The sequence below is a fragment of the Sorex araneus genome, chromosome 2 (assembly GCF_027595985.1).
Source record: "Sorex araneus isolate mSorAra2 chromosome 2, mSorAra2.pri, whole genome shotgun sequence".
In the NCBI taxonomy this organism is placed as follows: domain Eukaryota; kingdom Metazoa; phylum Chordata; class Mammalia; order Eulipotyphla; family Soricidae; genus Sorex; species Sorex araneus.
The window spans coordinates 49,508,695-49,534,758 of NC_073303.1; the positions used below are offsets into that span (position 1 = coordinate 49,508,695).

The 26,064-nt window shown below is 45.8% G+C and overlaps 2 protein-coding genes across 3 annotated transcripts in view; one reads left to right on the forward strand and one right to left on the reverse strand.

Annotated features, from left to right (window-relative positions):
• The window catches only part of LOC101553579 (fructose-1,6-bisphosphatase isozyme 2), an 83,550-nt gene extending 65,196 nt beyond the window's left edge, over positions 1-18,354 (forward strand). Inside the window, 1 exon segment of the mRNA XM_055124410.1 lies at positions 18,205-18,354. Within this exon segment, the coding sequence (XP_054980385.1) occupies positions 18,205-18,354 (150 nt within the window).
• A 709-nt stretch (positions 18,355-19,063) lies between these two features.
• LOC101553843 (procathepsin L-like) lies at positions 19,064-25,524 on the reverse strand. Of its 2 annotated transcripts, XM_055128346.1 has the most exons (8): positions 25,398-25,524; positions 24,531-24,666; positions 24,183-24,305; positions 23,949-24,098; positions 23,280-23,504; positions 22,716-22,881; positions 20,709-20,826; positions 19,064-19,450 (listed from the first exon to the last, which is right to left on the reverse strand). In XM_055128346.1, exons 2-8 carry the CDS (start codon positions 24,654-24,656, stop codon positions 19,351-19,353), a joined length of 1,008 nt encoding a protein of 335 aa, XP_054984321.1. In that variant the 5' UTR covers positions 24,657-24,666; positions 25,398-25,524; the 3' UTR covers positions 19,064-19,350. The 2 variants fall into 2 exon arrangements, with proteins under 2 accessions (XP_054984321.1, XP_054984322.1); XM_055128347.1 differs by lacking the exon at positions 24,531-24,666 and having other exon boundaries at positions 25,398-25,504.
• Between the last annotated feature and the right edge of the window lie 540 nt (positions 25,525-26,064).

The window sequence follows — 26,064 nt, forward strand, 5'->3', positions numbered from 1 at the left end:
CCGAAAGTGTCCATGGGATAGAGTGGGAGCCATGGTGGGTCCTGGCCGTCACTCTCCGGAGACGAGCAGACTGTGTGGGGCGAGACAGGGAGGTTGTCGTTGGACAAGGACACGTTGGGGGTGGGACAGGTGACATTGTTCACGGGTAAAGGAGGCGACCTGGGCCCATCCACTTAAATTGTACAATAAACTCTAACTTTTAACCTTCTGAGTTTTGTGTGCAAATATTTTATACAATTATCAAGAACCTACCAGCACAGGAAAAAAGATCCACTTCCATGCTAACAACCAACCTGCAACAACCTGAAAGCCTGACACCAACTTTCCTCTCCTGCAAAGGGCAATTTAGCTCCAGCCTGAGTCCATGGCTCCCCAGGAAATTGGGTGGCAGGTTCATCTCTGTGTGCAGGACGAAAGGAGAGGCAGCTTAGCAGCTGCCTCGTGGGGCTGGGGAGACGTGAGGCCTGCCCCATGCGGGGCCCATCCCAGTCTCTCTCCAGTCCTAAAGTCTCCCAGGCATTTGGGGGTGGCAGAGGTGGACAGAGAGAAAACAGTAGATCTTCCTGAGGCTACCAGCTCTCTCCACACTTCGCATAAAAGTCACGTGGCTATCCACACCAGCATCAGTACAGAATTACAACCCTCCTCGTCACTGAACATTGGATTTCCAGAGTGCATTCATCTTGCCTAACTAAACTTGGTACAGTTGACAGATATCTCTGCTTCTTTGCACTCGACAAAATATAAAATGCTTTTATTTTAAACTATTTGGTAGATTTTTCCAGTGAAGACAAATATGTGTGGAGAGTTTGGGGCAGGTTAACTACAATTAATTACATCACCGACTACTGAGGTGACATATTTCAGTACATTTTATCTGAGGTGTTGCTGCAGGTAAAGAGACAGGGACCCTTGGTAATGTAGACTGGGAAAAGATACTGCCTGGCACACAAACCAGCATAGATTTGTGAAGGCCTTTTGCAGAACCCTTTGGAGGATCCAGGAAGACCTCTGAGGGGCTGAACTCCAGGCCAGAAGATAGCGTGGGCCTCCCTGGGCTCCCTGGGACTGGGTGCAGTGCGTGAACAAAGGTCAGGTTGAGAATGTCAAGGGAGACCATCAACAGCTCCAAGCTTGCCTCTTTGCCTTAGCACAGATTTGGGAGTGGGGATATTTGGGAAAATGATGAAAAGACTCTTTACAAAGACATACAGCGGCAGAAGCATGTCCTCCAAGCCGAGGTTGTCTGCCTCTGCCGGAGATGTGTTATTATTCCTTTCTCTTACTCTATGGCCAGCATTTTCCATCTTGGGGGTTCACCTGCGTCTCTACAGGGGGTGTGCACTTGGCCCTTTCTACTCTGGAGAGGCCCACCCTCTCTCACTGGCATGACATTCTCTTTTTCTTCCCTCATACTTGCCAAATAAACTTATCTTCACTATTCCCGTCCTTCCCCAAATTCTTTTCTGAGGGTAGGCAACGCATCAGAGAGGAAATAAAAGTGGGCTCTGGTTCTCTGTTTCCTCCCACAAAGAACAATTCCTTGTGCCAGTCTGAGCCCATGACTTGCAGAGAAATCCTCTGGGATTCTTGCCAGGTGGAGATCAAGTGGGACTTGGGTGTAATTTGACTACTCCCTCCTGGAGCTGGGGAGATGGTATCAGGTCTACGCCATGGAAGAGCCTACAGCAAACATCATTGTTTCTGTCTTCACCCTTCAGGCCCTTCTCTGGGTGGCTGAGATCGGTAAAGAAGTGGTGGGCTTCTCTCTCAAGGCTGTCCCCTCTCTTTGGACTTCACATAAGTCACCTGAAGTGACTTATGGGAAAAAACCCAATTATTATTTTTTTTCAAATCTTTTTTTTCAGTTGGACACTGTGACTTACAACTTACACTACCCTCTATCAACTTCCCGAACACTCCAGTTTCCCTCCTTCCTACCCCTAAACCTTCTTAAGAGGCACTTTTTGGGGCTGGAGTGATAGCACAGTGGGTAGGGTGTTTGCCTTGCACTGCGGCCGACCCAAGTTCAATTCCCAACATCCCATATGATCCCCTGAGCACCGCCAGGGGTAATCCTGAGTGCAGAGCCAGGAGTAACCCCTGTGATGAAGAAAAAAAAAAAAAGGAGTAACCCCTGTGCATAGCCAGGTGTGACCCAAAAAGCAGAAAAAAAAAAAAAAGAGGCACTTTTTGAGATTTACTGTTGTAGTTTGGGCCCCATGCTTCAGTACTGACAAGTCTGGGTCTAGATCTCTACCTGTCGCTCACCTCCGAATGGCCCTGGCCCTTGCTGTCCCCCACCTGCATCCTCTTACTCTCTGTTTCTCGCCTTCTCTGGACTCTTCACTTTTCTAACCTAAGGCCAATGTTTTGCCCAATCTTGATATCCTGTGTCTGTGTTCCCTTGTCATGTTATTCTATGTGCCACAGACAAGTACGATCACTTGACATTGGCCCTTTTTCTTCTGGTTTACTTCACGTATCATGAGATCTCTGACAATGAGATGTCATCTCACACCTGTGAGAAATGCACCCAGCAGAAAGACTGGAAATGACCAGCATTGTTAGGGATGTGGTGAAAAAGAAACCCTTATTCACTGCTGGTGGGAGTGAGTGCTGATGGGAGGCACTCATCTGATAAAGTAAATGCCAGACCTTTGATTTTATTTCAAATATATACTAAAGGTTGTTTTCTCTTCGTCATTTAGCTTGATAACTTCCTGGAGCTTACCAGTTCGTCTCTCATTATGCCAATCAGTTTGTACATTGTGAATTTTTACTTAAGTTAGTACATAATCAGGTTCTATTTCATTCCTAAAAATTTCTTTTTAAAATTATTTATTTATCTTTTTTTTTTTTTTTTTGCTACACCCAGTGGTGCTCAGAATTTACTCCTGGCTTTGCACTCAGGAATCACTCCTAGTGGGTTCAGGGACCATATGTGGTGCCAGGGATCAAACCTGTGTCAGTCACACACATTATTCATGCCTACCCACAGCATGGACACCCTTTGCTGAGATTTTTTTATTTTTTCATTTGTTTTTAGATAGTTTGCAATTCTTTTAGTAGCATTTATAATAGTTATGTTTAAATCTTTATCAGATAGTTACATCTATTTTATGTCAATGTTATTGTTCTATTATTTGCTTTCCTCACATGAGTTGAGAATTTTATCAACATGATGTATAAATTTGAATTAAGATTCTAGTTTGCACTTAAATCTTCCATTATAGTGGATAATCAATCCTGGTCTGATTCTGTGTTCTATGATTAAAAAATAAATTTAGGGGGCTGGAGCGGGTAGGGCATTTGCCTTGCACACGGCCGACCCGGGTTCAAATCCCAGCATCCCATATGGTCCTCTGAGCACCGCCAGGGGTAATTCCTGAGTGCATGAGCCAGGAATGACCCCTGTGCATTGCCAGGTGTGACCCAAAAAGCAATAAATAAATAATAAATAAATAAATAAATAAATTTAGTTTTCAAGTACACTGCAGCACTAATTTAATCTGTTACTAGATTAGATTATTGCTCAATGCTATAATCCGAGTGAAGTACAGAGATATCTGAAATTTGATTAAAATTCCATGCCAATATTCAGTGCTCAAACATTTTTATGATAGTATTTCTTGTGAGTTTGGTCATAAAATGCTCAGATTTCTTCCCAGGACTTCATGCACAAATTAAAAAAATCCCTTTCTCTGAGTCAGTAATCTCTGTATGGCACTCCCCAGTATCTAATTAGAGGGTGCACCCCCCATTCCCTTTTGTTTTCTTGCAGAGTGGTAACAGTGCTGGCAGTCTTTGCACTGATGGAAGGAATGATTCTTGCCGTGATCTGTGCAGCTGGGCAGTGGAGAGGGCTGGTTTATTTAGTGAAGGGATGGACATCTGTAAAACACTAAGGCACACCGACGGGCGTGTGCACTCGCAGGCTCTCCAGGCGGCTGTCTCACTGCCCGCGTTCGGTGCTCTGGAACCGCTGTGTATGGGCTGGATCGGGACGGCCGTTGGCCAAGGACAGGCGAAGGAAGAACGAGGACCAAGCTGGTTGCTGATTAGTTACCCTTTATTCAATCTTCCATCTTTCTCATCTCCCGCACTCCCAGCTCCGTCCTCTCTCTGGATCTACTGCAGCCTCTCTGGTTTCTCTTGTCTCTCTCCTCCATTTCTCTCTCCCCCTTGCCCCGACACACAGCCAGGTAGCAAAATCAACATAAGAAAGCCCTTTTTGAGGGCCATTCCAAAGCCCTTCCTGACTCTTAAGGTGTTTTTCTCCTTTCCTTAGTCCAAACACTCATTAACATCTTAATACTAGCTATTTTTGCATGGACATAGCAAGAGATATATTGAGGCTGGTAAGGCAGCTCTCCTGGGAACATCTTGCCACAGACTCAGACTACAGCACTCAGGCCAGATTAATCATTCCTCACCCTAGCAGGGTCCAAATCTAGTTATCACTGTTTGGATCATGACAGCTTTTGTCCCTGTTCAAGCTCTTAACTTATAGTTAAGCATTAGGCACTTTGGCCAGGCCCATCTCGATGCCAGGGTAGCACACAACTCACCGCTTGCCCTGGGTCTGTCCCGTCCCTCGTTGGGACCCTGCTTTTGAGGGTGCTAAGGGCAGCTGAGGCTTAGGTTGAGAGAACAGATGCCCAGGAGGAAAATATCATGTAGAGTCAAATGACTCCCAGGTTACAAAAGCATAGCATTTGCTAAGTCTTCCTGTGTCCATACAAAAGGACATGGCTCTGAATAAACTATGCAAAGGACTCAAGGAAAAGAGAAAAACAATATTTACAAGTCAACAGAACACTAAGAAAGAAGCTACAAATAAACAAAGAGGAATGGGAGCACTGTAACGGGAGTAACCCAATAAACCTGAGGCCATGTTATCCTACAGACATCCAATTCTTTCCCATAATGCCCATGACTACAATGGAGTGCTACCTTCATGGTACCTCTCTCGAATAAGTGTCTGACTCCATTCTTAGTTACCACGATGGAGAAAAGTTGCTTCTCTGACATCGCAGGAGAAGTAGGATAACAGGGCTCTGCGCACCCTCCATGGTTTCAGTTCCCACGACAGTCAAGAGAAAGAGCTAATGATAATGTTGATATTAACAAGCCATGTATATATGCGTGTGTTTGTATATACACACACACACACATATATATATATACATATATATATATATTTAACTAAAGAACAAAGTACCAAAGTTTTTTTTTGTTTGTTTTTATTGAGTCATCATGAGATACAGTTACAAGCTTTCATGTTTGGGTTACAATCACACAATGATCAAACACCCATCCCTCCACCAGTGCACATTCCCCACCACCAATATCCCTGGTATATCCCCTCTTTCCCACCCTCCCCCTGACTCCATGGCAGACAATATCCCCCATGTTCTCTCTCTTCTTTTGGGTATTATGGTTTGCAATTTTTTTAAGTTAGACCTGTTACCGACTGGATTCCATGGGACGTCAAAAGACCTCATGGCCGCCCCCCAATGAGATGGTCAGACTTCTTGGTCAAAACCCTGAATCAATGGTTTGAGGCACTTCCTGTCCCTGGAATGAGCAGATATCATTGGGATACACTAACATGCGACAGGGACAGATAGAGACGTTACTGGCGCCCGCTCGAGAAAATCGAAGATCAACGGGAAGACAAGTAATACAAGTGATACAAGTGATGGTTTGCAATACAGATACTGAGAGGTTATCATGTTTGGTCCTTTATCTACTTCTGGCACACATCTCCCATCCCGACTGATTCTTCCCTCCAGCCATCTTTTTCTTAGTGATCCCTTCTCTATTCCATTTGCCTTCTCCCCTCCATTCATGAAGCAGTCTTCCAGTTATGGGGCAATCCTCCTGGCCCTTGTATCTACTGTCCTTGGTTGTCAGCTTCATGTTATGTTATTTTATACTCCACAAATGAGTGCAGTCCTTCTATTTCTGTCCTTCTCTTGCTGACTCATTTCACTTAGAATGATACAAAGTACCAAAGCTTACCTCAATGGAACACCAAAACAAAAAGGAGAAGCAACACTCAAAGGTTAGTGTAACCTTCACATGAGGGAGAACCAGTTTCAATACCTGGCACCACATGTTTTCTAAGTGTCATTACTGTTCGTTCCCCCCAAAATTGTCAGAAATGATGAAATGTTTATGAGTTATTGTCCCATTTATTCTTTTGCTAGAGAAAATGGATTTTCATCCACTTTTACTTTTATTCTGTTACTATTGGTGTTATTGGAGAGTCGGCAAGCTACCGAGAGTATCCTGCCCTCATGACAGAGCCTGGCAAGCTCCCCATGGTGGATTTGATATGCCAAAAACAGTAACAACAAGTCTCACAATGGAGACATTACTGGTGCCCTCTTGAGCAATCAATGAACAACGGGATGACAGTACTACAGTACTATGTTTATTAGGATTTTGTGTTATTTTTTATTTTTAAAATTAAAAAAATTATATTCTGATAGTTTCATTGTCAGATAGTTATTTTTAAAATATCATTTCTCTATCTTTAGTTTGTTGTTTTTAAAATTAATTCCTTTGGTGGGAAACACACCCAGTGATGTTCAGGGTTTTCTCTGGCTCTGCCATTGGGGATCATTCCTGGCAAGGCTTGGGGGTCCAAAGCCTGGCTGGGAACAAAGCCAGGTTGACCCTGTGCAAGGCAAATGCCCTACCTGCTGTACTATTGCTTTGACCCCAAGTTTGATTGTTTTTAATTAAGCTTTTAATTTGGAGATAGTCATAGATTGTAAGAAATATAGAGAGCTATCTCGTGAGTTTCCTCAATAATATTATCTTACAAAGCTACAGTGCAATAACTTAATGTAGATACTGACATTAATATTATTTAGAACATAAATTGATGTTGATATTATTGATATTCTCCAGATATAAAGCACTTCATCACATACTTTACTTTTTATTTTCTTAAGATTTAGCTACTGGGGCTGGAGTGATAGCACAGCGGGTAGGGAGTTTGCCTTGCACATGGCTGACCTGGGTTCAATTCCCAGCATCCCATATAGTTCCCTGAGCACTGCCAGGAGTAATTCCTGAGTGCATGAGCCAATAGTAACCTCTGTGCATTGACGGGTGTGACCCAAAAAGAAAAAAAAATCTAGCTACTATTTTTTTGTTTCTTTGGGGGCCACCCCCAGCTGTGTTCAGGGCTTACACCTGGCTTCATGCTCAGGGAACACTACTGGTGGGTTTGGGAGGCAAATGGAGTCTTAGAGATCAAACCCTGGTCAAACACATGCACTTTACCCATTGTACTATCTCTCTGGCCCCCAAACAGAACAATTCTAATTATGATAAAATGAAGTGACTTTTTTTTTTTGCTAATCTGCCTTCCTCATAATCATAAAAGAGAATTTACCTTTAGAAACATTTAGAAAAGTTCTTGTTTTTTGTTTTGGGGACACACCCAGTGATGCTCAAGCGTTACTACTGGCTCTGCATTCAGAATTACTACTCATGGTCCTTGGAGGGCCTTGTGGGTTGTGGTGGGTGAGAAGCTGAAAGAAGTTGATGATTTGGGGACAATAACTGTAGTAGCAGCAAATTTGTTTCATTACTCTAAATTCTAAAAAAGAACCACTAGCACAGAATCAATTAAAAAATTTTAAAAGATGGAAAGTTGGGATGGAGAGATAGTACAGTGCGCAGGACACTTGCATTGAAGTAGCCAACCCAGGTTTGATCCCCATGTGGCCCTCAGGCCCCACCAGGAGTGACCCCTGAACTCAGAGCCAGAAGTAAGCCCTGAGCATCCCTGGGTGTGGCTTCCAAACCAAACCAACAGAATAGTGGCAGGTTACCTCACCACTCCCAAAATATAAGGTGTGGGAGGAAACCATGTAGCAGACAGAGGCATCTTTGCAGGAGCAAGTCAGGAAAGCACTGTTTCAGAATGGCAGAAGAGGGGGAGCTTGTCATCTTCAGTCTCAGGCCCTGTTTTAGGATGAACTGAAGGGAGCAAAATAGTTAGCGCCACTGAATTTACTTTACCGGCTGAGTTCCCTTCTAGGACAGAGTCCCACACTGATAAGGAATCACTGGCAAAGAAATCAAAATGAAGCAGTTAACTGAGATGCGTAAAGAGAAGGTTTAAAATGAGAGAGGACAGTAAAGGCAGGGCCTCTCAGAAAGCAAAGCCCCCCAGGCACAAAAAGGAAGAAAGAGGGGGCGAGAGACAGATCCCACCTCTGCCCAGAGCAGGCACTGATCTGAGGGACCCTCATGGTCAGGCATAGGGTCAGTGGGTGGCACCCTGCACAAGCCTTTAGGCAGGTCAGGTCCCGTCTGGCCTTCATTCCTTTCGCCCTGACAGGGCTCAACTCCCAGCCAGCGTCAGCAGATGAGTGGAAGCTGGAGGGGACGACAGCCGGGTGCTCAGGAGGAGCTGACATTTTCCTACTTGGCGGTAACAAAGCAGTGCCAGACAGCCCTTTCCTCACTGTGGAGTCAGCAGTGGCAAGCTGTGTACTAGTCTGACAGTCCCCGGCAGAGAGGCAGCAAGGCAGGAGTCACTGCCCCACTTTTGTCAGGAAGCTGACAGGACGAATGAACTTTCACCCCACCCAGCTGCAGCAAAGCAGGGTGAGTCAGTGTCCTGTTTCCTCAGGATGGTCAGAGGAATTAACCAGGAGTGAGCAAACACACCCACCTGCCTTGCACTAGACACAAATATAATTAAATATAATACAACATTGACAGAAAATAGCTACGGTATAATAGTACCACACTTACTGGGTCAATATCCAGAAAAATCAGGACAGAAATGAGAAGAGACAATGAACAGACACCAAGATGCCATGATAAATCAAATACTAGAATGACCTGTCAAGGGTCTTAAAACAGACATTGTAAAAATATGTCAATAAACAATTAAAATATTTTGGAAACAAGCATGAAAAACAAACTAACCTAATAAATAAAAATATAAAAGAAACTTTATATTTAAAAATTTATGTACAGAAATATATATTTTATAAATGATGTATATGAGTATATCATTTATATGCAAGAAAAAGATATAAAAATAAAAGGATGAAAGAAATAAATTTAACTAAAAAATACAATAACTAAAGCTTGAAAATGAAATCTTTCCATAAGGGCTAGAAAGATAGTTTTTTTTATTTTTTATTTATTTATTTTTTAATTTTATTTTATTGAATCACCATGTGGAAAATTGCAATGCTTTCAGGCTTAAGTCTTAGTCATACAATGGTGAAACAACCATTCCTTCACCAGTGCCCATATCCCACCACCGAAGACAAAAAAAAAAACAAAACACAGTACACCTCCCATTCCGCCCCCCCACCTCCCCCCCACCCCCCGCCTTGTAACTGATAAATTTCACTTTACTTTCTATTTACTTTGGTTACATTCAATATTTCAACACAAACCTCACCATTATTATTAGGAGCACCCCACTAGAGTCAGACCTGTTGTTGAAGAGAAATGAGGTCGCGCGGCTGCAGTAGCGGCCGCGAGGTTTCGTATTTCTGTACTTTAACAACTAAGTCCAGGGAGATTTCTTCCGGATATTCGATCATTGCAAGCTTGTAAACCCCATCTGTTGTCGTCATAATATGGTGTCTCCACGCCCTTCATCCCCGGGAAGGGACAGGCGAGAGAGAGAAATGCCTTTCCCCTCCTGGGCGGGCATGGGGTCTCGGCTTAGTTCTCTGGCTGGAGACAATCTGCAAGGAGCTGCCCATGTTGAAGTTGGTTTAGCTGGGTCTGGATTCATGCTCGTGCAGCTGTGGAGGACTCCCGGGGTCACACTAGGGAGATAATTTAAAGGGCTGGAGTGCATGATTGGCTGCAGGGTACCAACGTTCTATCACTCACACCACATGATCTCTTGAGTATCATGCTGGGAGTGTCCCCGGCATACTTCTGGGTGTGGCCCAAAAACAAAAACAAAAACAAAATTTGCTCTATAAACTCAATATTTAGAGTCAACATAGAGAGCACTGCCTCCTCTCCTAAATACTGCCCTGTGCAGATCACTAAGGCAGGAAACTTGACTCTGAATAAATGGTTTATCTTATTCCCTCAGAGCACTGTTTTGGAATATCTTTTTTAAAAATCATGTGGCTTGTGCCAAATGTCTCAAGTGTAAGTTTTCATGCAAGATGCTTGATTGGTCAAGGAAAACCACTTAGGTGTTCATAATTTTCCATTCACAGACATTTGAATATTTTAAAACACCCAACTCTACTTTCAAGCCTGGTTTTAAAGATGGTTTAAGTGATCTGTAAGAGAAATATTACTAAACTATTTCTTTTTTGAGTGATGGGCAGAAAAAACTGAAATACACAGTGAAGCAAGTAGGGAAAAATTTGAACATCCTTATTATAACAGCTGTGGAAAATTTCAACTCAGAGCTATAAGAAAGGGTGAATCTAAGCCCTGAAATGTGAATTTTGTTGAAGACTGTTTGGTGTCAACTAAAATGATAAAACACAAAGCACTCTGCTAACCTCTATGAATGCTAGGTGTTATTGTTTTAATTTTTATTTGAGAAGTAATTTTAGGTTGGAGAATTAAACTGTAGATCATGAAATGTTCGGTGACTAGTTGATTCTAATCGTAAATCTTGAAGTCCTGAAAAGACTTCCTATTAAAAATTACAGGGTAGAGGGGCTGGAGCGATAGCACAGCGGGTAGGGCGTTTGCCTTGCATGCGGCTGACCCGGGTTCGATTCCCAGCATCCCATATGGTCCCCTGAGCACCGCCAGGGGTGATTCCTGAGTGCAGAGCCAGGATTAACCCCTGTGCATTGCCAGGTGTGACCCAAAAAGCAAAAAAAAAAAAATTACAGAGTAGAGAACCACAAAAGTATTTAAGAAAAATCATCTTCTCAAATATGGATACTTCTAACCTCTCCAGAATTTATAGTATTAATATACATTTTCAAGGCCAAGGAGATGGTTTAAGGACTGAAACTTATTCTTTGCATGTGGGAGTCCATGTTTAATCCTTGATATATATGGACCCCTCAACACAACTGGGAATGACTTCCCTCCCACCTAGCACTGCTGTGTGTGCCCCCCAAACAAACAAACAAACAAACAAAAAAAGAAAAAATTAAGAGAGTGTGTGTGTGTGTGTGTGTGTGTGTGTGTGTGTGTCTGTGTCTGCTTGAGATTGTAAGGTGGGGATACAGGCAAGAAAGGAGAAAGTGGAGGGCAAGAAAGAAGTGGGGGGGGGGCGCTGGAGCAATAGCACAGTGGGTAGGGCGTTTGCCTTGCACGCGGTCAACCCAGGTTCGATTCCCAGCATCCCATATGGTCCCCTGAGCACTGCCAGGGGTAATTCCTGAGTGCAGAGCCAGGAGTAACCTCTGTGCATCACCAGGTGTGACCCAAAAAGTAAAAAAAAAAAAAAAAAGAAAGAAATGGTGGTCTCATGCCTAGTATATAGAAAATCCTTAGTTGATGCTTAGCCCCCTGAACATCACCTGGTCGGGTTCTGGTAGCCGGAGAACCACCAGGCATCAGCCTCACAGCTTCATGTCCACGCATGGTACTATCAGGTCCAGACTGCCAGGCATGGCTGAGAGCAGCTCCGGATCCAGAAAGCACCACTGGGTGTGGCCTCCATAGAAGAGTCTTCTATCTGGGGTTCTAGAGTTGCTCTCTAGTCTAATTAAGGACACTAGTAACTGTCCATTTATAACAAGACCACTGACAATCCATGGCATGAGGTGGCATGAGATGCAAAATATCACAACTGGATACTCAAATACTAATGAGGCACAAAGTTCTAGGTGACCATGCATTAGAAACATGGGGTGTTTTTGTTAAATTATAGGTCCAAAATATGTGGTTCGCTTTGCAATTGTGATGAACAAAATGGAAAAAGGATACGCTCAGGGCCTCAAATTTCCTAAAGAGCCATATAAATGACATGAACGTTCTGGCCTGGAAAGAATTCTTGTCACCTGTAGCCACAAAGCTAAGATTTTTGGAAACCAGGCCCAAAGTCTCACCCTGCAAAGCAAATTGAACTTCCAATCTTGCTGGATTTGAGCAGCTGTTAAAGTGAGGACACTGACTGGGAAGAAAATTTGGAATAGGGATATATGGGCATACCTTGGTGGTGCTGGTGAAATGCATTGCCTAAACTTTTCTGTCTTCTCTTATGGCTTCACAAGCTTGCTAGGAAACAGCCCTTCACCTCCGTGTGAGAATGCCCATGGCAGCCCTTCACCTCCACAGAAGAATGTCCACCCTGCTGGGCCTAAGTAGCCTGTAATGGTCTCACGGATCACTTAGCTAGACACAGCTGGACTCCTAGGAGCCCGCACACAAGTCTTTGCTTCTGTGTTTGTTTATTTTGGTATTTGGGCCACACCTAGTAGTGCTCAGGGATTACTCCTAGCTCTGGACTCAGAAATCACTTCTGGCAAGGTAAGGGGAACATATGGGACGCCATAGTGTGTTGGGACAAGCTTGTTGTGAGCTTGTCTAAAGGGATTACTTCTTGGGGAAAACAGAGATAAGCAGTCCCAGGACTTGCTTCAATGCTTTTCCATCAGTGCGTTTTCAGGGTCTCAGGGTTCTGTTTTCTTCCCACTCTGCAGAAAATTATCCTTAGTTCTCAACTAAGAATAGTTAGTCCTCAATTATTTTCTCTTTTTCTTTTTTTTGGGTCACACCCGGCGATGCTCAGTGGTTACTCCTGGCTTTGCACTCAGGAATCACTCCTGGTGGTGCTCAGGGCACCATATGGGATGCTGGGAATCGAACCCGGGTCGGCCACGTGCAAGGCTAACTTCCTACCCGCTGTGCTATCGCTCCAGTCCCTAGTCCTCAATTTCTTAGTTCTCAATTTTTCAACTAAGAAAATTCTTCTTAGTTCTTAATCCCCAACACTTAGGGCAAGAGTCTTCCAACCATGACTTTGAGACACTCATTTGTGAATGAAGCCTCAGCATCCCTTCGGAGTTCTTCTCTGCAAATAAGAACTTCTTGCCCTGAACCTGGATTCATCAATGCATCGAGGTACTGGATCCTATGTTGCAGGCACCAAGTGGTGGTAGTTAATTGCCAAAGAGAGCTATCAATTTTAATCAATTAAAATAGTCTGACTTTTAGCAATGTGATTATGGTGTACCAAGAAGACAGGCAATCTTCTAATAATTCAGTGTACGTGGAAGAACTCTAGGTCAAATGAATATGTTTAACTTAAATGAAACAAAACAGTCACAACCTCTGTCAATTCCCAGACCTGAGACGGTTTATAGATCTAAAGGTTTTTTTTTTTTTTTTTTTTTTTTTTTTTTTTTGCCTTTTGGGTTACACCCGGCGATGGTCAGAGGTTACTCTGGATCATGCACTCAGGAATTACTCCTGGTGGTGCTTGGGGGACCCTATGGGATGCTGGGAATCGAACCTGGGTCGACCGAGTGCAAAGCAAATGCTCTACCCCCTGTGCCATTGCTCCAGCCCAAGATCTAAAAGTTTTTTTTTTTTAATTTATTTTATTGAATCACCAAGTGGAAAGTTACAAAGTTCTCAGGCTTATATCTCAGTTACACAATGCTCAAACATCCATCCCTTCACCAGTGCCCATATTCCACCACCAATAAAAACAAAAACAAAAGCAAAAACAAAACAAACAAACAAACAAAAAAAACAGTATACATCCCACCCCTCACCCCCCAACCCACCCCGTACGTGAGTGATAATTTCACTTCCTTTTCTCTTTACCTTGATTACATTTCAGATTTCAACACATAACTCACTATTGTTGTTAGAGTTTCAAAACAGACTCACTATGTTTGTTGGAATTTATCCCCTAAGAATACAGCTCTATTAACAGGGAAATATTTGATAATAAGTTTTCCACTGATGAGAATGAAGAGATAAAATGTTGCGCGGCCGGGGTAGTGGCCGCGCGGTTTACAATTTCTGTATTATAGTAATTAAGTCCGCGAAGATTTAAGTTTGAAAATGAATCATTTCCCTTCCTGGAACAGCATGTAGCCAAAGTTAGTTCACAGTCTCCATACATGGGTGCAAGCACTTGCTGGAACCCCAATTCCTAAAGCTGTCTCTGGTTCCCGCTCGTTCCACATCCACCGGCTCTGCAGAGGCATGGGCACCCGGGCCGAAAACCTGGCTGGCCGGAGCTGAGCACCGGCCCCGGCTGGGGCTGGCCCTGTATCCCGCGGCTGTTTCAAGTTCAAAGCACACATTTTTTTTTTTTTTTTCCGAGCCAAAAGTTCATACCTTCTCAACGGACCCACGGAATGTCGGACACCACGCCTTCTCCCGGAGGGGAGAGAGACCAAGAAGGAAGGTTATTTCCTCCGTTAGCCGGCGTGGGGCAAAAGCTTAGTTCACAGTCTCCATACATGGGTGCAAGCACTTGCTGGAACCCCAATTCCTAAAGCTGTCTCTGGTTACCGCTCGTTCCACATCCACCGGCTCTGCAGAGGCATGGGCACCTGGGCCGAAAACCCGGCCGGCCCCCAAGATCTAAAAGTTTTAAGTGAAAGGCAAATGGAGTCCCCACAACACTGCTAAAAATGCATACTAATTTTTCACCCAGCCTTCTTCAAAGGAAATGATAGTCCTTTACCATGTGACTGTGCACAGAGCAAGGAAGTCAAGAAGGAGATAATCAGGAGGTGGCATTGGTTCTGAACTGACACTAATTCCAAGAAGTCCAAGATATCACTGTCATACCCAGGTCAATTGGGACCTATGAAGGTCAGGTGAGGTGCTTTTGCTCAGGTATATCACATAGTGAGGCCAGTATAATTATCTCCATAATTACAGAAATGATAATCAGGATAGAAATATTCAGCCACCAACAATATTCCCATATTGATTCCTTGATTGTGGGAGAACTATCATAGAAAGGTTAAATAGAAGTCATTAGAACTGCCTCTACCTAACGGAATTGTAACCCAAATTGTCAAAAGCAATGCTGAATTCCTTGGAGGGGTTTTTAGAGACAAGTTCCTGGCATCTCTCTCTCTCTCTCTCTCTCTCTCTCTCTCTCTCTCTCTCTCTCTCTCTCTCTCTCTCTCTCTTGCCTTTTGGGTCCTGCCTGACTATGCTCAGTGGGTTACTCCTGGCTTTGAACTCAGGAATTACTCTTGGTGGTACCAAGGGGACATATGGATGCTGGGGATTGATCTGGGCCAGCTGTGTACAAGGCAAATGCCCTACCTGCTGTTCTATCAGCCCAGGGGCAGTGATTCTTACACCACCATTCAGTTCACCTTTTTGGTCTGTGAATGAAAGATAATTCTAGGGAAATATCAATTATCTTAGAACTAGTCACTTAGTGACTCCAACTGTAGTTGCTGCTCTAGAAGTTCTAGTTTGATCGAATCACACATCCCCTAGCTCCTATGCTATAGGTATTGATCTGGCAAGTGCTTTCCCACTCCTCCATAACAGTAACTCTCAGCGACAGATCAACTTTCCAGCACTGTGTATTTAGTCTTCATGTGTTATGATTGTCTTTTCTTTCCACAAGATGGTAGGTACACGGGTCCATTATCATCGACAGAATGCTAACTGAACCAAGTGAGTTAAGAATCAACAACTGGACACACACACAAATCTCGGACCTGAGCAACATACTGCGGAGATGGCTCTGGACTTTGCAATAGGCCACTTTCGCCGAGTCACTCCAGACGGGAGTAGGTGCCATCCCTTCGCCTGCCCCCTAGGACTCCCGGCGGCCTACATCTTCTAGAACTCAGTGAAAGCTCCAGGTATGTTGTGGCATTGGCAGGAAATGCCAGGCCTCACGGGACTGGGGAGTTGGCTCTTGTCCCCCGTCCCCTCCCGCCCCTTGCCCAGTGGGACTCTGAGATGACGCCCACACACAGCCACCTTCTACTTAAGCTCCCACATAGCCATGATCCAGAGACACACACATGAATCTCAGAACTGAGCAACTTGCTACAGAGATCTCTCCAGATCCTAATTATTAAAATTTTAGAATTCTTGCGGCTGCATAACATTATATTTTATCCATAACAAGCACGGTGGGATTGGTGTCAGAATAATGAATGTAACCAAAGTAGAGAGAGAGTATTGTGCAAATTGTCTGCCACATAGGCAGGAGGAGGTGTGGAATGGGGAGGTGGGGAATACTGGGGAATACTGGGGGGTTTGGTGGTGGAAAACATGCACTGGTGAAGCGATGGGTGTTTGATGATTGTATGATTGAAGTTCAAACATGAAAGCTTTGTTACTGTACCTCATGGTGAATCAATAAAAACGGGAAAAAAAGAATCAACAACTACTCTAGACTTTTTCAGAAGGTATTTGCATGTCAGAAGGCAGAAAAATCTTATTCAAAACCACAAAAAAACTTATGAGTTTTCCAACTCAGTATAGTTTCTAGGATGCTCAGTATTGTGGGACATGTTGAATGAAAGAAAAATATTTGCATCCTCTATGACTGGAGCAATAACACAGCAGGTAAGGTGTTTGCCTTGTACTCAGCTGACCCGGGTTCGATTCCTCCATCCCTGTCCCTTTCGGAGAGCCTGGCAAGCTACCAAGAGTATCCCGCCCACATGGCAGAGCCTGGCAAGCTACCTGTGGCATATTCAATATGCCAAAAACAGTAACAACAACAAGTCTCACAATTGAGGCATTACTGGTGCCTGCTCAAGCCTAATTGATGAACAATGGGACAACAGTGCAACAGTGCGATGATGCAGATGTCATTGCATTTGATCCCTTTTAAAATCAAAGTGTCACAATGTCTATTTGAATTTTGGGAGAAATTGAATTCATCATTTTGCAATGCTATTCTAAGTAACATTTGAACTTACTGAATAACATCCTTGGGGCCAGAGTAATAGTACAGGTAGGGTGTTTGCCTTGCACACGCTGACCAGGTTCAATCCCTGGCATCCCATATGGTCCCCAAGCATTGCCAGGAGTAATTCCTGAGTGCAGAGCCAGGAGTAACCCTTGTGCATCTCTGGGTGTGACCCAAAAAAGCAAAAAATAAAATAAGTGTCAGTGGCAGGGCTGGAGAGAGTACAAAGGGCTGAGCACGTGTGTCTTGCAGGCAGCTGCTGGTGTTGCATGCTCCTTGTGCAGTCCCAGGACAAGCAAGCACAGGAACGAATGGCCCCAAAATAACAGTGTCAGTGGCAGACAAAAGTGCTATTTGGGGGCTCTGCAGCCCCCTGTGGGTTGATCACAATGTAGAAACCAGTGCCCAAACACAGGCCACCTGGCTTACACTGTCCATTATTGCCGGGTGAATGTGCACTGCACAGCAGCACTTCAGGTGGAGGGGCCCTGCTTCCCGTTCCTGCCTTCCCTCCCCTAATCCGGCAGCTAAGGGAAACTTGACTCTGGTTTACGATGTTTCTGCATGTGAAGCAGGCAGGTACAGCAGCCTTGGGAGACAGGTTGACCAAGGTCTTGAAGGAACATGACTAGAAGGTTAATGACATTTCTGGAGATGCATGTTGATTGCTGTGAATAGGCAAAACTGCACGTTTCCCATGTAACTGTTCCTCCAAAGGTGGCCTCAGTGAATCAGGTGGATGCTTTCCAAATTCTGCAGATGCCAGGAAACTGCCCAGTGGTTAGATAGAGCTACACACCACACAAGAAAGGCTCTTTGTCACAATGAGTTATTTCTATTTTCTTTTTTTATAAAAAAAAAAACCAAAATCCCCCCCAAAACTATTTCTGCAATCTAAAAACAAGAAATAACATCTGGCTTACAGGAAGTGGGGATGGTTATACTTATGCTTCACATTAGTTTTATATTGATCAAATTTGTTTTCTCTTTTATTTTTTTGAAAACTACTTTTAGATAATAAATGAGGTTTGTAACTTTTCATAAGTTTGAAGCTGAAGGTTTGTGAAAGTTACACAAACTTTTTTTTTCTTTCCGGTTTTTGGGTCACACCTGGTGATGCACAGGGGTTACTCCTGGCTCTGCACTCAGGAATTACTGCTGGCGGTGCTCTGGGGACCATATGGGATGCTGGGATTTGAACCCGGGTCGGCCGCGTGCAAGGCAAATGCCCCACCCGCTATGCTATCACTCCAGCCCCAGTTACGCAAACTTTAAGTGATTATATTTTGATGTCTTAGGTCAAACTATACTTTGACAGACTTGAAACTTTATGATTGAAACTCAACTTCTAGTTCTGCACCTACATGTTTCTCCAGGGTCTGGAGCGGACCCGGGACTGTATGAAGAGCACTTGCCAGTATGCTGCTGCTGCTGCAGCTACCTGGTTTCATTGTGGCAGACGGAAGCTTTCAAGATCCCTTTACAGGTTTTATGAAGCATGATCCCATTTGGCTTTCATCTCTCATTCTCTTCACAATGGATGCTAGCTAGATCAAATATTTTAGCAGTTTATTCTTTAGCCTATTTGACTGACATCATAAGTTTCAGGTTTTTTCTATTTTGTCTGCAGAGCCGGGGGATTTATGCCAGAGCCCCACGTGTTCAGGCAAATACTCTACTGCTGTGCTATCTACATCCCTGACTCTGGGATCTGAGATTTCTAAATATAGACATTTATTTTAGCCTGCTAAATGTGGGTATATTGTTTTCTATTACAAATGAGACTTCCTGGAAGAGACAAGTCATATGATGTCAGAGAACTGGCAGAACAACGACAAAGACCAGAGCAACCCACTTGCAAACAGCTTAAGCATGTGCTGGAGGACCTGGTTCCAAGGCCTGCACGCCATAGTCGTTTACAAGGCTACCTACCACCTTGCATCACAGTTTTCTAGTCTTAAAGTCTATTTACTTCTCTAAAAAGTGGACTGTTTTTTATTTCTGCCCAATAGACTGTCAAATTCTGTGAGATTCAAGACACACTAGCTCTACACATCCAATAGGCACTGGACACAAAGTTGCGCATTTGTAACATGAAGACCTAGAAATCCTCCTTTCTTATGCATACTCTGTGGCCGAGCCATATTCCCCATCTGTGTTTCCCAACTATCCAAGAAAACTGATGTATTAAAGTCAGAAAGAAAGTACATCTCTACATATTGAATTAAAATTTATTTTAAAAGATAAAGCTTATACATTCTTTTAAAAAAGGATAATTCAAAAGTCTTAGAGTAAGTAATGAGTCCTCAACATTAGCTATTTATATCTAATTATAGTGGTAACATTTTACCCTTAGAAAAATGTCACAGAATTCAAATCACAACTTGGATCTTCAATGATTCAAGTATTTTATCTTATACATTTAAGAGTTTGGTCAGTTTTAAAATCAATTCCCCTCAGACATGCTGTCCTGTCTTCTGTGGTGGCTGGCCACCACCTCACACCTCAGGATAGCTGGCTGCTGTCGCGATTCCACAGTGGTTGTCTTGATCTTTGGCCATTTTCACATAACCATTCCAGCCCCATTCTGGCCCCCAGCTGAAAGAGCAAGTTTTTCATTTTTAACAAAGAATCAAATACACAATTTCATTTATAATACAGTTGAGTTCAAGTTGACTAACATGTATTAGACATGATTCTATGTGCAATTACATACATTTATATTTATTCCCCTGCGTCCTCAACTTTTTTTGACAGGAAACTGTAGGACTGGGGTTTCGATGTAGTGATCTGTCTGCTACAAGTCAACATATACTATATCTCAACCAAAGACTGTGAAAACTGATTGCAAAAATGCTCAAGACTGGGGTTGGAGTGATAGCACAGCGGGAAGGGCCTTTGCCTTGCACGTGGCTGACCCGGGTTCAATTCCCAGCATCCCATATGGTCCCCTGAGCCAGGAGTAACCCCTGTGCATCACCGGACATGACCCCAAAACAAAAACAAAAACAAACAAAAAAATGCTGAAGACTGGGGAGAGATGAAAATAGAGTAACAACAGCAGGGTACTGAGTGTTCACAGGAAGAAAGCAGAGAGGCCAGACTCCTGCATAATTGTTCAGACTTGCCTGTACCATTTTGAAATAATGGGGACAGGAAAAAGCAATCACCCTGAAATCTACAAGTGCAAAAGTCTTGATGGAAAACCCAGGGTCTGATGCATGTCTTTCTAAGAGGTTCATCATTTTTCACTTAAGATCTTCCCATTAGAGTGTTCCCAGCCCCAGATAGGAGACTGCGGAGGCGTCAGAAGTGCCCACTTGGAGTGCAGACAATATGCATATCAAGGAGGGATAGCCCCTTGGCCATGCAGGTGCCAGAGCTCACCCCCCCCCCGCCCCCCACACCAGTCTGAGTCCTTTTTTATGCTGATAACATGTAAAAAAAGGCCCCCAGATGTATTTCTTACTGACTTTTTCCACTCTGGGAAAGTCCTTGTTTTCTCTTGAACATGGTTTTTTTTTTTTCCTTTTTGGGTCACGTCCTGTGATGCACAAGGGTTACTGGGTTACTCCTGGCTCTGCACTCAGGAATTACTACTGGATGCTGGGAATCAAATCTGGGTCGGCCGTTGCGTGAAAGATAAACGCCCTACCTGCTGTGCCATTGCTCCAGCCCCTCTCTCTTGAATATGTATCTCTTTCTCTCTCCTCAATCTCTCTATGTAAATTTACTTAAAATTATTTTACTTCATAAAAAAAAAGTCAGTATCTCTACACACTCTAAGTGGGAGAAAGATTTTTCTAAGCTGGAAAGTTAATACTTATTTTCAAATATAGTATACAGAGCTCTATACCTGTTCTTGACAAGCCAATATTTATTTGAGTTTGCATCTGTTCCTTCATAGCCATAGCCGACAACCAGCACGCCGTGATCCAGGTCTTTACTGCTGCACTCTGGGTCATGATAGATACCTGAGGGAATAAACGCAGCATTGGAGTGAGAAGCTTCAAGGAGATAAGTGACAAAAACACACTCAAACCAATTCAAAGAAGCATCTTGGTTTCAAGAGGTAAAGAATACTCTTGGGCCCAGAAATATGACTCAAGTGGTAAAGAATATCCCTGCCATCTACGGGGTTGGTTCAGCCCCATGTTGAATGGTGCCCTGGCACCAGCTGCCATTCAGACAACCCCCACCCGCCACTCTCCCTGGGGCTGGCTATATGTGACCCCTTCCCCAGGCCCACCAGCACCACAGCAACAATGAGGCATCCCTCATGATTCAGAGAAATGTGATAAACTTCACAGAAGATTTAAGAACAACTGAGTAAAAGAGGGGAAGTCAGGTCAGCTCAATGGGAGTGCACTTGCTTTACATATGTCAGAGAAAAAAGAGGAAAAGTGAAACAACTCATCAGAAATCAATGAAAAGCAACTAAATCCAAGGTATTTTCTATTAATTTTCCCCCTTTTGCTAATAAAAAAAGGCAAAATTCTCAAGCGATTCAATAAAAAAGTTAAAAAGGCAAAATTTTGCCATTGGTAGAAAATGTCAAGAATGAGGGAATAGAAAATACAAAATAGAAAGAAAAAGAAGTACTTGATGATTTCACTTATGTGTATAATAAGTAAATAAAATTGATGAATAAGCAAAAAGAAACCACTGACTTAAATATAAATAATCAGAAAGAATGGGGGAGGGGCGCAGTGGGAGAATGAGGGAGAGTTTAAAGTCATAATGCTCATTTAAATGGGGAGAGGGCAGGACAGAAACTGGGACATTGGTGGTAGAAAATGTACATTGGTGAAGGCACAGGTGCTGGAACATTGAGTGACTGAGAGTCAATCATGTACTACTTTGTAACTTTATATCTCAGTGATTCAATTAAAAATATTTTTTTTTGTCTGAGGGCTAGTATGGTGGGTAGGGCAATAGCCTTGCACACATCTGACCCAGGTTTGGTCTCTAGCTTCCCATTTGGTCCCTCGAGTACCACCAGGAGTGATTACTGAATAGAGCCAGGAGTAACTCCTGAACATCGCTGGGTGTGATCCAACACCCACATACCTCCTCAATTTTTTGTTTTGGGCTAGAGAGACAGTAAATCAGGCTGGAAGCTTACCTGGCATATGGCAGACCCAGGTTCCAATCCCTGACACCCCATATGGTTCCCTGAGCTCTGCCAGGAGTGGTCTCTGGGCGCAGTGCCAGGAGTAAGCTCTGAGTACCACGGGGTGTGGCCCCCAAACAAAACAGAATTTGTTTTTTTTTAATTAAAAAAGATTAAATAAGATCTATTGGTATCAAGCTAAAGTGTTCATCTACTAGTCAATAATCATTGGCCTAGCATTAAATTCTTTTATTTATTTACTTTTTTTTGCTTTTTGGGTCACACCCGGCAATGCACAGGGGTCACTCCTGGCTCTACACTCAGGAATTACCCCTGGCAGTGCTCAGGGGACCATATGGGATGCTGGGAATTTAACCTGGGTCAGCTGTGTGCAAGGCAAACGCCCTATCCACTGTGCTATCGCTCCAGCCCCGTAGCATTGAATTCTTAAAAAAACCCAGCATATACATTAAAAAAAAATAAATAAATGACTTGAGCATCAGGTTCTCTAACACTACAGTCACTACAGCAAAACATTTTTGGAGAAAAGGTGCAGTACAGGAGTACAGTTATGTAAGTTAGAATTAAATTTAAAACCCACCATATTTCAATATTCATGAAAGGCAAACACCTGTGCTGACTCTGCATGAGGCCTTCTAGGTCCTAGGAAGCAGATATGCCCAGGGAACCAGGGTGGTGTCCCCAACGGTGTCCCCAGGAATTCCTGGAAGCAGCCAGACAAACTCCTACCTGAGTGGTAGAACTGGAAGGACGAATGGCCGGCATCAATGGCGACAGAGATGGGCCCTACAGTCGCCACTGCGAGCATGAGCTCCTTCTCCTTGCTCGGGACATCCACGAAGCCAGTGTCATTGGCAACAGAAAACTCAGGCTTGTAATTGCATGAACCTGTGTCCTTTGAGAAGTACCAGAAAGAGATTTATTACCATCCACATACTGAATCGAACATGATTCCAGAATGAGACTCAGGAGTGTGCAACTTAATGATCTAAAATTTAATTTTTTTAAGTTACCCATCGAAGTATTAGCAAGTAACTTCAAATGGAACCCCCTAAGTTCTGTCTATCCGTTAAGAAATTTCTCCCCTTACTGAGAAATTTGCCTTATGTGCGGAGTGGCATGTATATATTCCACATTCCATAAAATAACAGCTTATGTTGACCAGCTACTCAGAGAACTGGGTAAAAGCTGGCAATTCAAGTCAGTTCTGTTTGTGTGTAAAATATGACTGCTGTTATCTCTGAAAGTGTTCCCCTTTCAAAAAGCAGCTGGAATAAGATAAGTTCCACTTACCGTCCCGAGGTATGGATAGGACTCCTCGGAGTCCAGGCCTCCGTTGTCCTTCACATACTGGAAAGCATTGTCCATGAGGCCGCCATTGCAGCCAAGATTGCCCTGAGCACGAGAACAGTCCACCAGGTTCTGTTCACTCAATGAAACAAGCTTGCCAGTCTTCCGGAACATCTGTCCTTCGAGGGAACCCGTTGCACTGAAGGCCCAGCAAGAACCACACTGACCCTAAAAATACAAAGGCTGTCAGTTTACAAGGCAAACTGCAATGGCACGCCCGCAGAGCCAGGCGTTTGACCCAGCAGGGAATGGTGTACTTCCCAGAGCAGTTCCTGAACACAGGACGTGCTCCAGAAGCAGGATTAAACAAGAAACTAATGTCTTCCTTGAGGAAAATGACAAGCCATTTTTAAAACTGTAAAGGCCAGAAGCAAACTCAAAAGTGTTGGGGGTGGGCAGGAAAATGGGAAGACAGGGGCTACGTCCAAAACGGGGGACCAGGGACTGGCAGGTGAAAAGCACTTGCTCCATCTCTGGCACTGCAGTAAGTACAGACACGACTATAAAATACAATAGCAAGACATACGTCCCTGCTTTCTACCCCAGCAAGAAGCCAACTCCTTTTGGAGTTGTACTTTCCGACAGGACGTCTGAGCCTGGAAACTGTAGTACCTGGTTCTTCACAGGAGTCACGTAGCCTTTCTCGCGCCAGTCCACGGACTTGGGGGGGCGATGCAAGATAGGCGCACGGAACGTTTTCGTAGACTTGTTGTGCTTGTGCCTTTGGAATCCATTCATCACCTGTCTGAATTCCTCATTGGTCTTTAAAGAAAAGGAAGTGAAATATGTTTTAGAGCAAGAAAGAAACCTGGCGAAGGCATTGGGGATGCGGCCCCTGCAGCTCACCATGTCCCCGAAGGCGTTCATGGACATATTGAAGCTGTGCTGCCCTCGGCTGTACTCATGGTTGTGGAGCTGGATGGCCTTCATGTTCTTCTCCCACACCGCTCTCCTCCATCCTTCTTCATTCTAGGGACAAACACGCGGGCCCTCATCTCTGTCCACTCCGCCAGCCCGCAGTCGGGGCGACCAGTCGGCGACAAGGAAGAGAACCACGGGTGGCCGCACGCGTGCGCGCGCCTGTCCGGCTCCCGGGGCAGGGCTGGGCAGGGGCACTCGGGCTGCCTGTCCCCCAGGGCTGTACCGACCCGCACCCCCCGCAGGGCCGCTCCGAGGGGGCCCGGCGCCACCCACCGTGGCGTACAGCCGCCTGTGTGTGGCCTTCCACTGGTGCCACTGCGCATCGAGGCTCTGGTCCAGCTTCGGGGTGGCTGAGGCTACTGCCACGCAAAGGGCAGCCAGAAGGAGGGAGGGACTCATGCTCGGAAACCTGGGGAGGGGGTAAAGGACGCATCCGTCAGGAAGCCCACTGGGCCGCCGAGTTCACGCAGCAGCACGAGTCGCTGGCGCGGGCGGAGGCGCAGGCGGGGGCCGTGGGGGAAGGAAAACAGGCCAGTGCCGGTAAACAAGGCCGGCAGCGGGGGAAAACAGCTGACAACTGGCCTTGAGGCACGAGACGCTCTGTTGCAAAATCGCGGCCCAGACACGTCTCCGGGGTTGCCCGAGTCGGACCGTCGGAGCAATTCGGACCCGCGGATGCGCGTTAGAAGCACCCAGAAACCCCACTCCCCAGGGCCCCCCGCCTGTCCGAGTCCACGGCTGCGCCCACTACCCGCGGGCCTGTCTGCTCGGGTCCGGGGGGGGGGGGGTCACGTGCGCGCTGGGCAGCGTCCCGGGCCCGGCCCAGCGCGGCCCCGCACCCAGCTGCTGCACCGGCCAGGACGCCCAGGGGCCGGGCCCAGGCGGCTCGCGGGGCCGAGCGGCCGGGTCCACGGCTGAGCCTGAGCCGGCGGCCCACTGGGCTCGGGGCTCCGGCGCGGCCGGCGCCCTGGGGTCTCGAGCCGCACTCCGGGGCGTCCTCCCGCTGCCCGCGCCCCAAACCCTCCTCCGCCGCGGTCCGCAGAGCAGCACAGGCGAGCCCGTTCTCCCCAGCGCCCGCAGGATTGTCGCGCTGCCGGGGTGACCGGAGACGAGACCCCGGAGACGAGACCCCAGACTCACGTTAGCCCGCAGCCCCGCGGCGCAGGCGCAGATCACACTCGCTCACGGGTCCCCGCAGCCCACAGATGCCCGGCGCGGCCTTAAGGCCCGAGCGGCCCGAGTCGGGCCCCGCCCCCGCAGCTGCTCGCGCTCGCATTGGCTGCGGCTGCCCGTGGGCGGGGCCCAACGCTCCTGCCCCGCCCCGCCCCGGCCGATTCGGGCTGGCCCCCGAGCTGGGGCCGCGAGTGCCCGCGGCGGTGGGGGGAGAGGCGGGACCTGGGGGGGCGGCGCCGAGACGAGGTCCGGCCCTTCCTGGGACCCCCGCTCTCCAGCGCCCGGAGGGAGGCTCAAAGAAACTCGCCTTTGCCTGTCCTCGAGTGTGTGATCCTCTCCCACAGTTCTCGTGCTGGGCAGGAAACGTCTGGGGGGAGCACGGTTTGGGTCTGGTGGAGGCTCCTGTCCACCGGAGGTGAACTCGGGCGCCGGTCTCCTTGCCCACTCTGCAGCCTCGACAGTGACTCTACTGGCTGCAGTGTCCAGACGGATTTTTCCAAAGTTTGACACGTTATCTCTAGCTCAGGATGGACCGGAGGAGGGCCGCGGGGATGCTGCGGAGAGCCGCGGGGATGCTGCAGGGTGCGGAGAGCCGCGGGGAGGCTGCGGGGCGCGGAGAGCCGCGGGGAGGCTG

Excerpts from the sequence above, each read along its gene's own strand:
- LOC101553843 (XM_055128346.1), bottom strand. The coding sequence starts at position 24,656 with ATGAGTCCCTCCCTCCTTCTGGCTGCCCTTTGCGTGGCAGTAGCCTCA. Across the intron at positions 24,099-24,182 it reads TGAACGCCTTCGGGGACATG|ACCAATGAGGAATTCAGACA; the intron begins GTGAGCTGCAGG and ends TTTTCTTTAAAG. Across the intron at positions 19,451-20,708 it reads TATTGGCTTGTCAAGAACAG|CTGGGGGCCAGAATGGGGCT; the intron begins GTATAGAGCTCT and ends TTGCTCTTTCAG.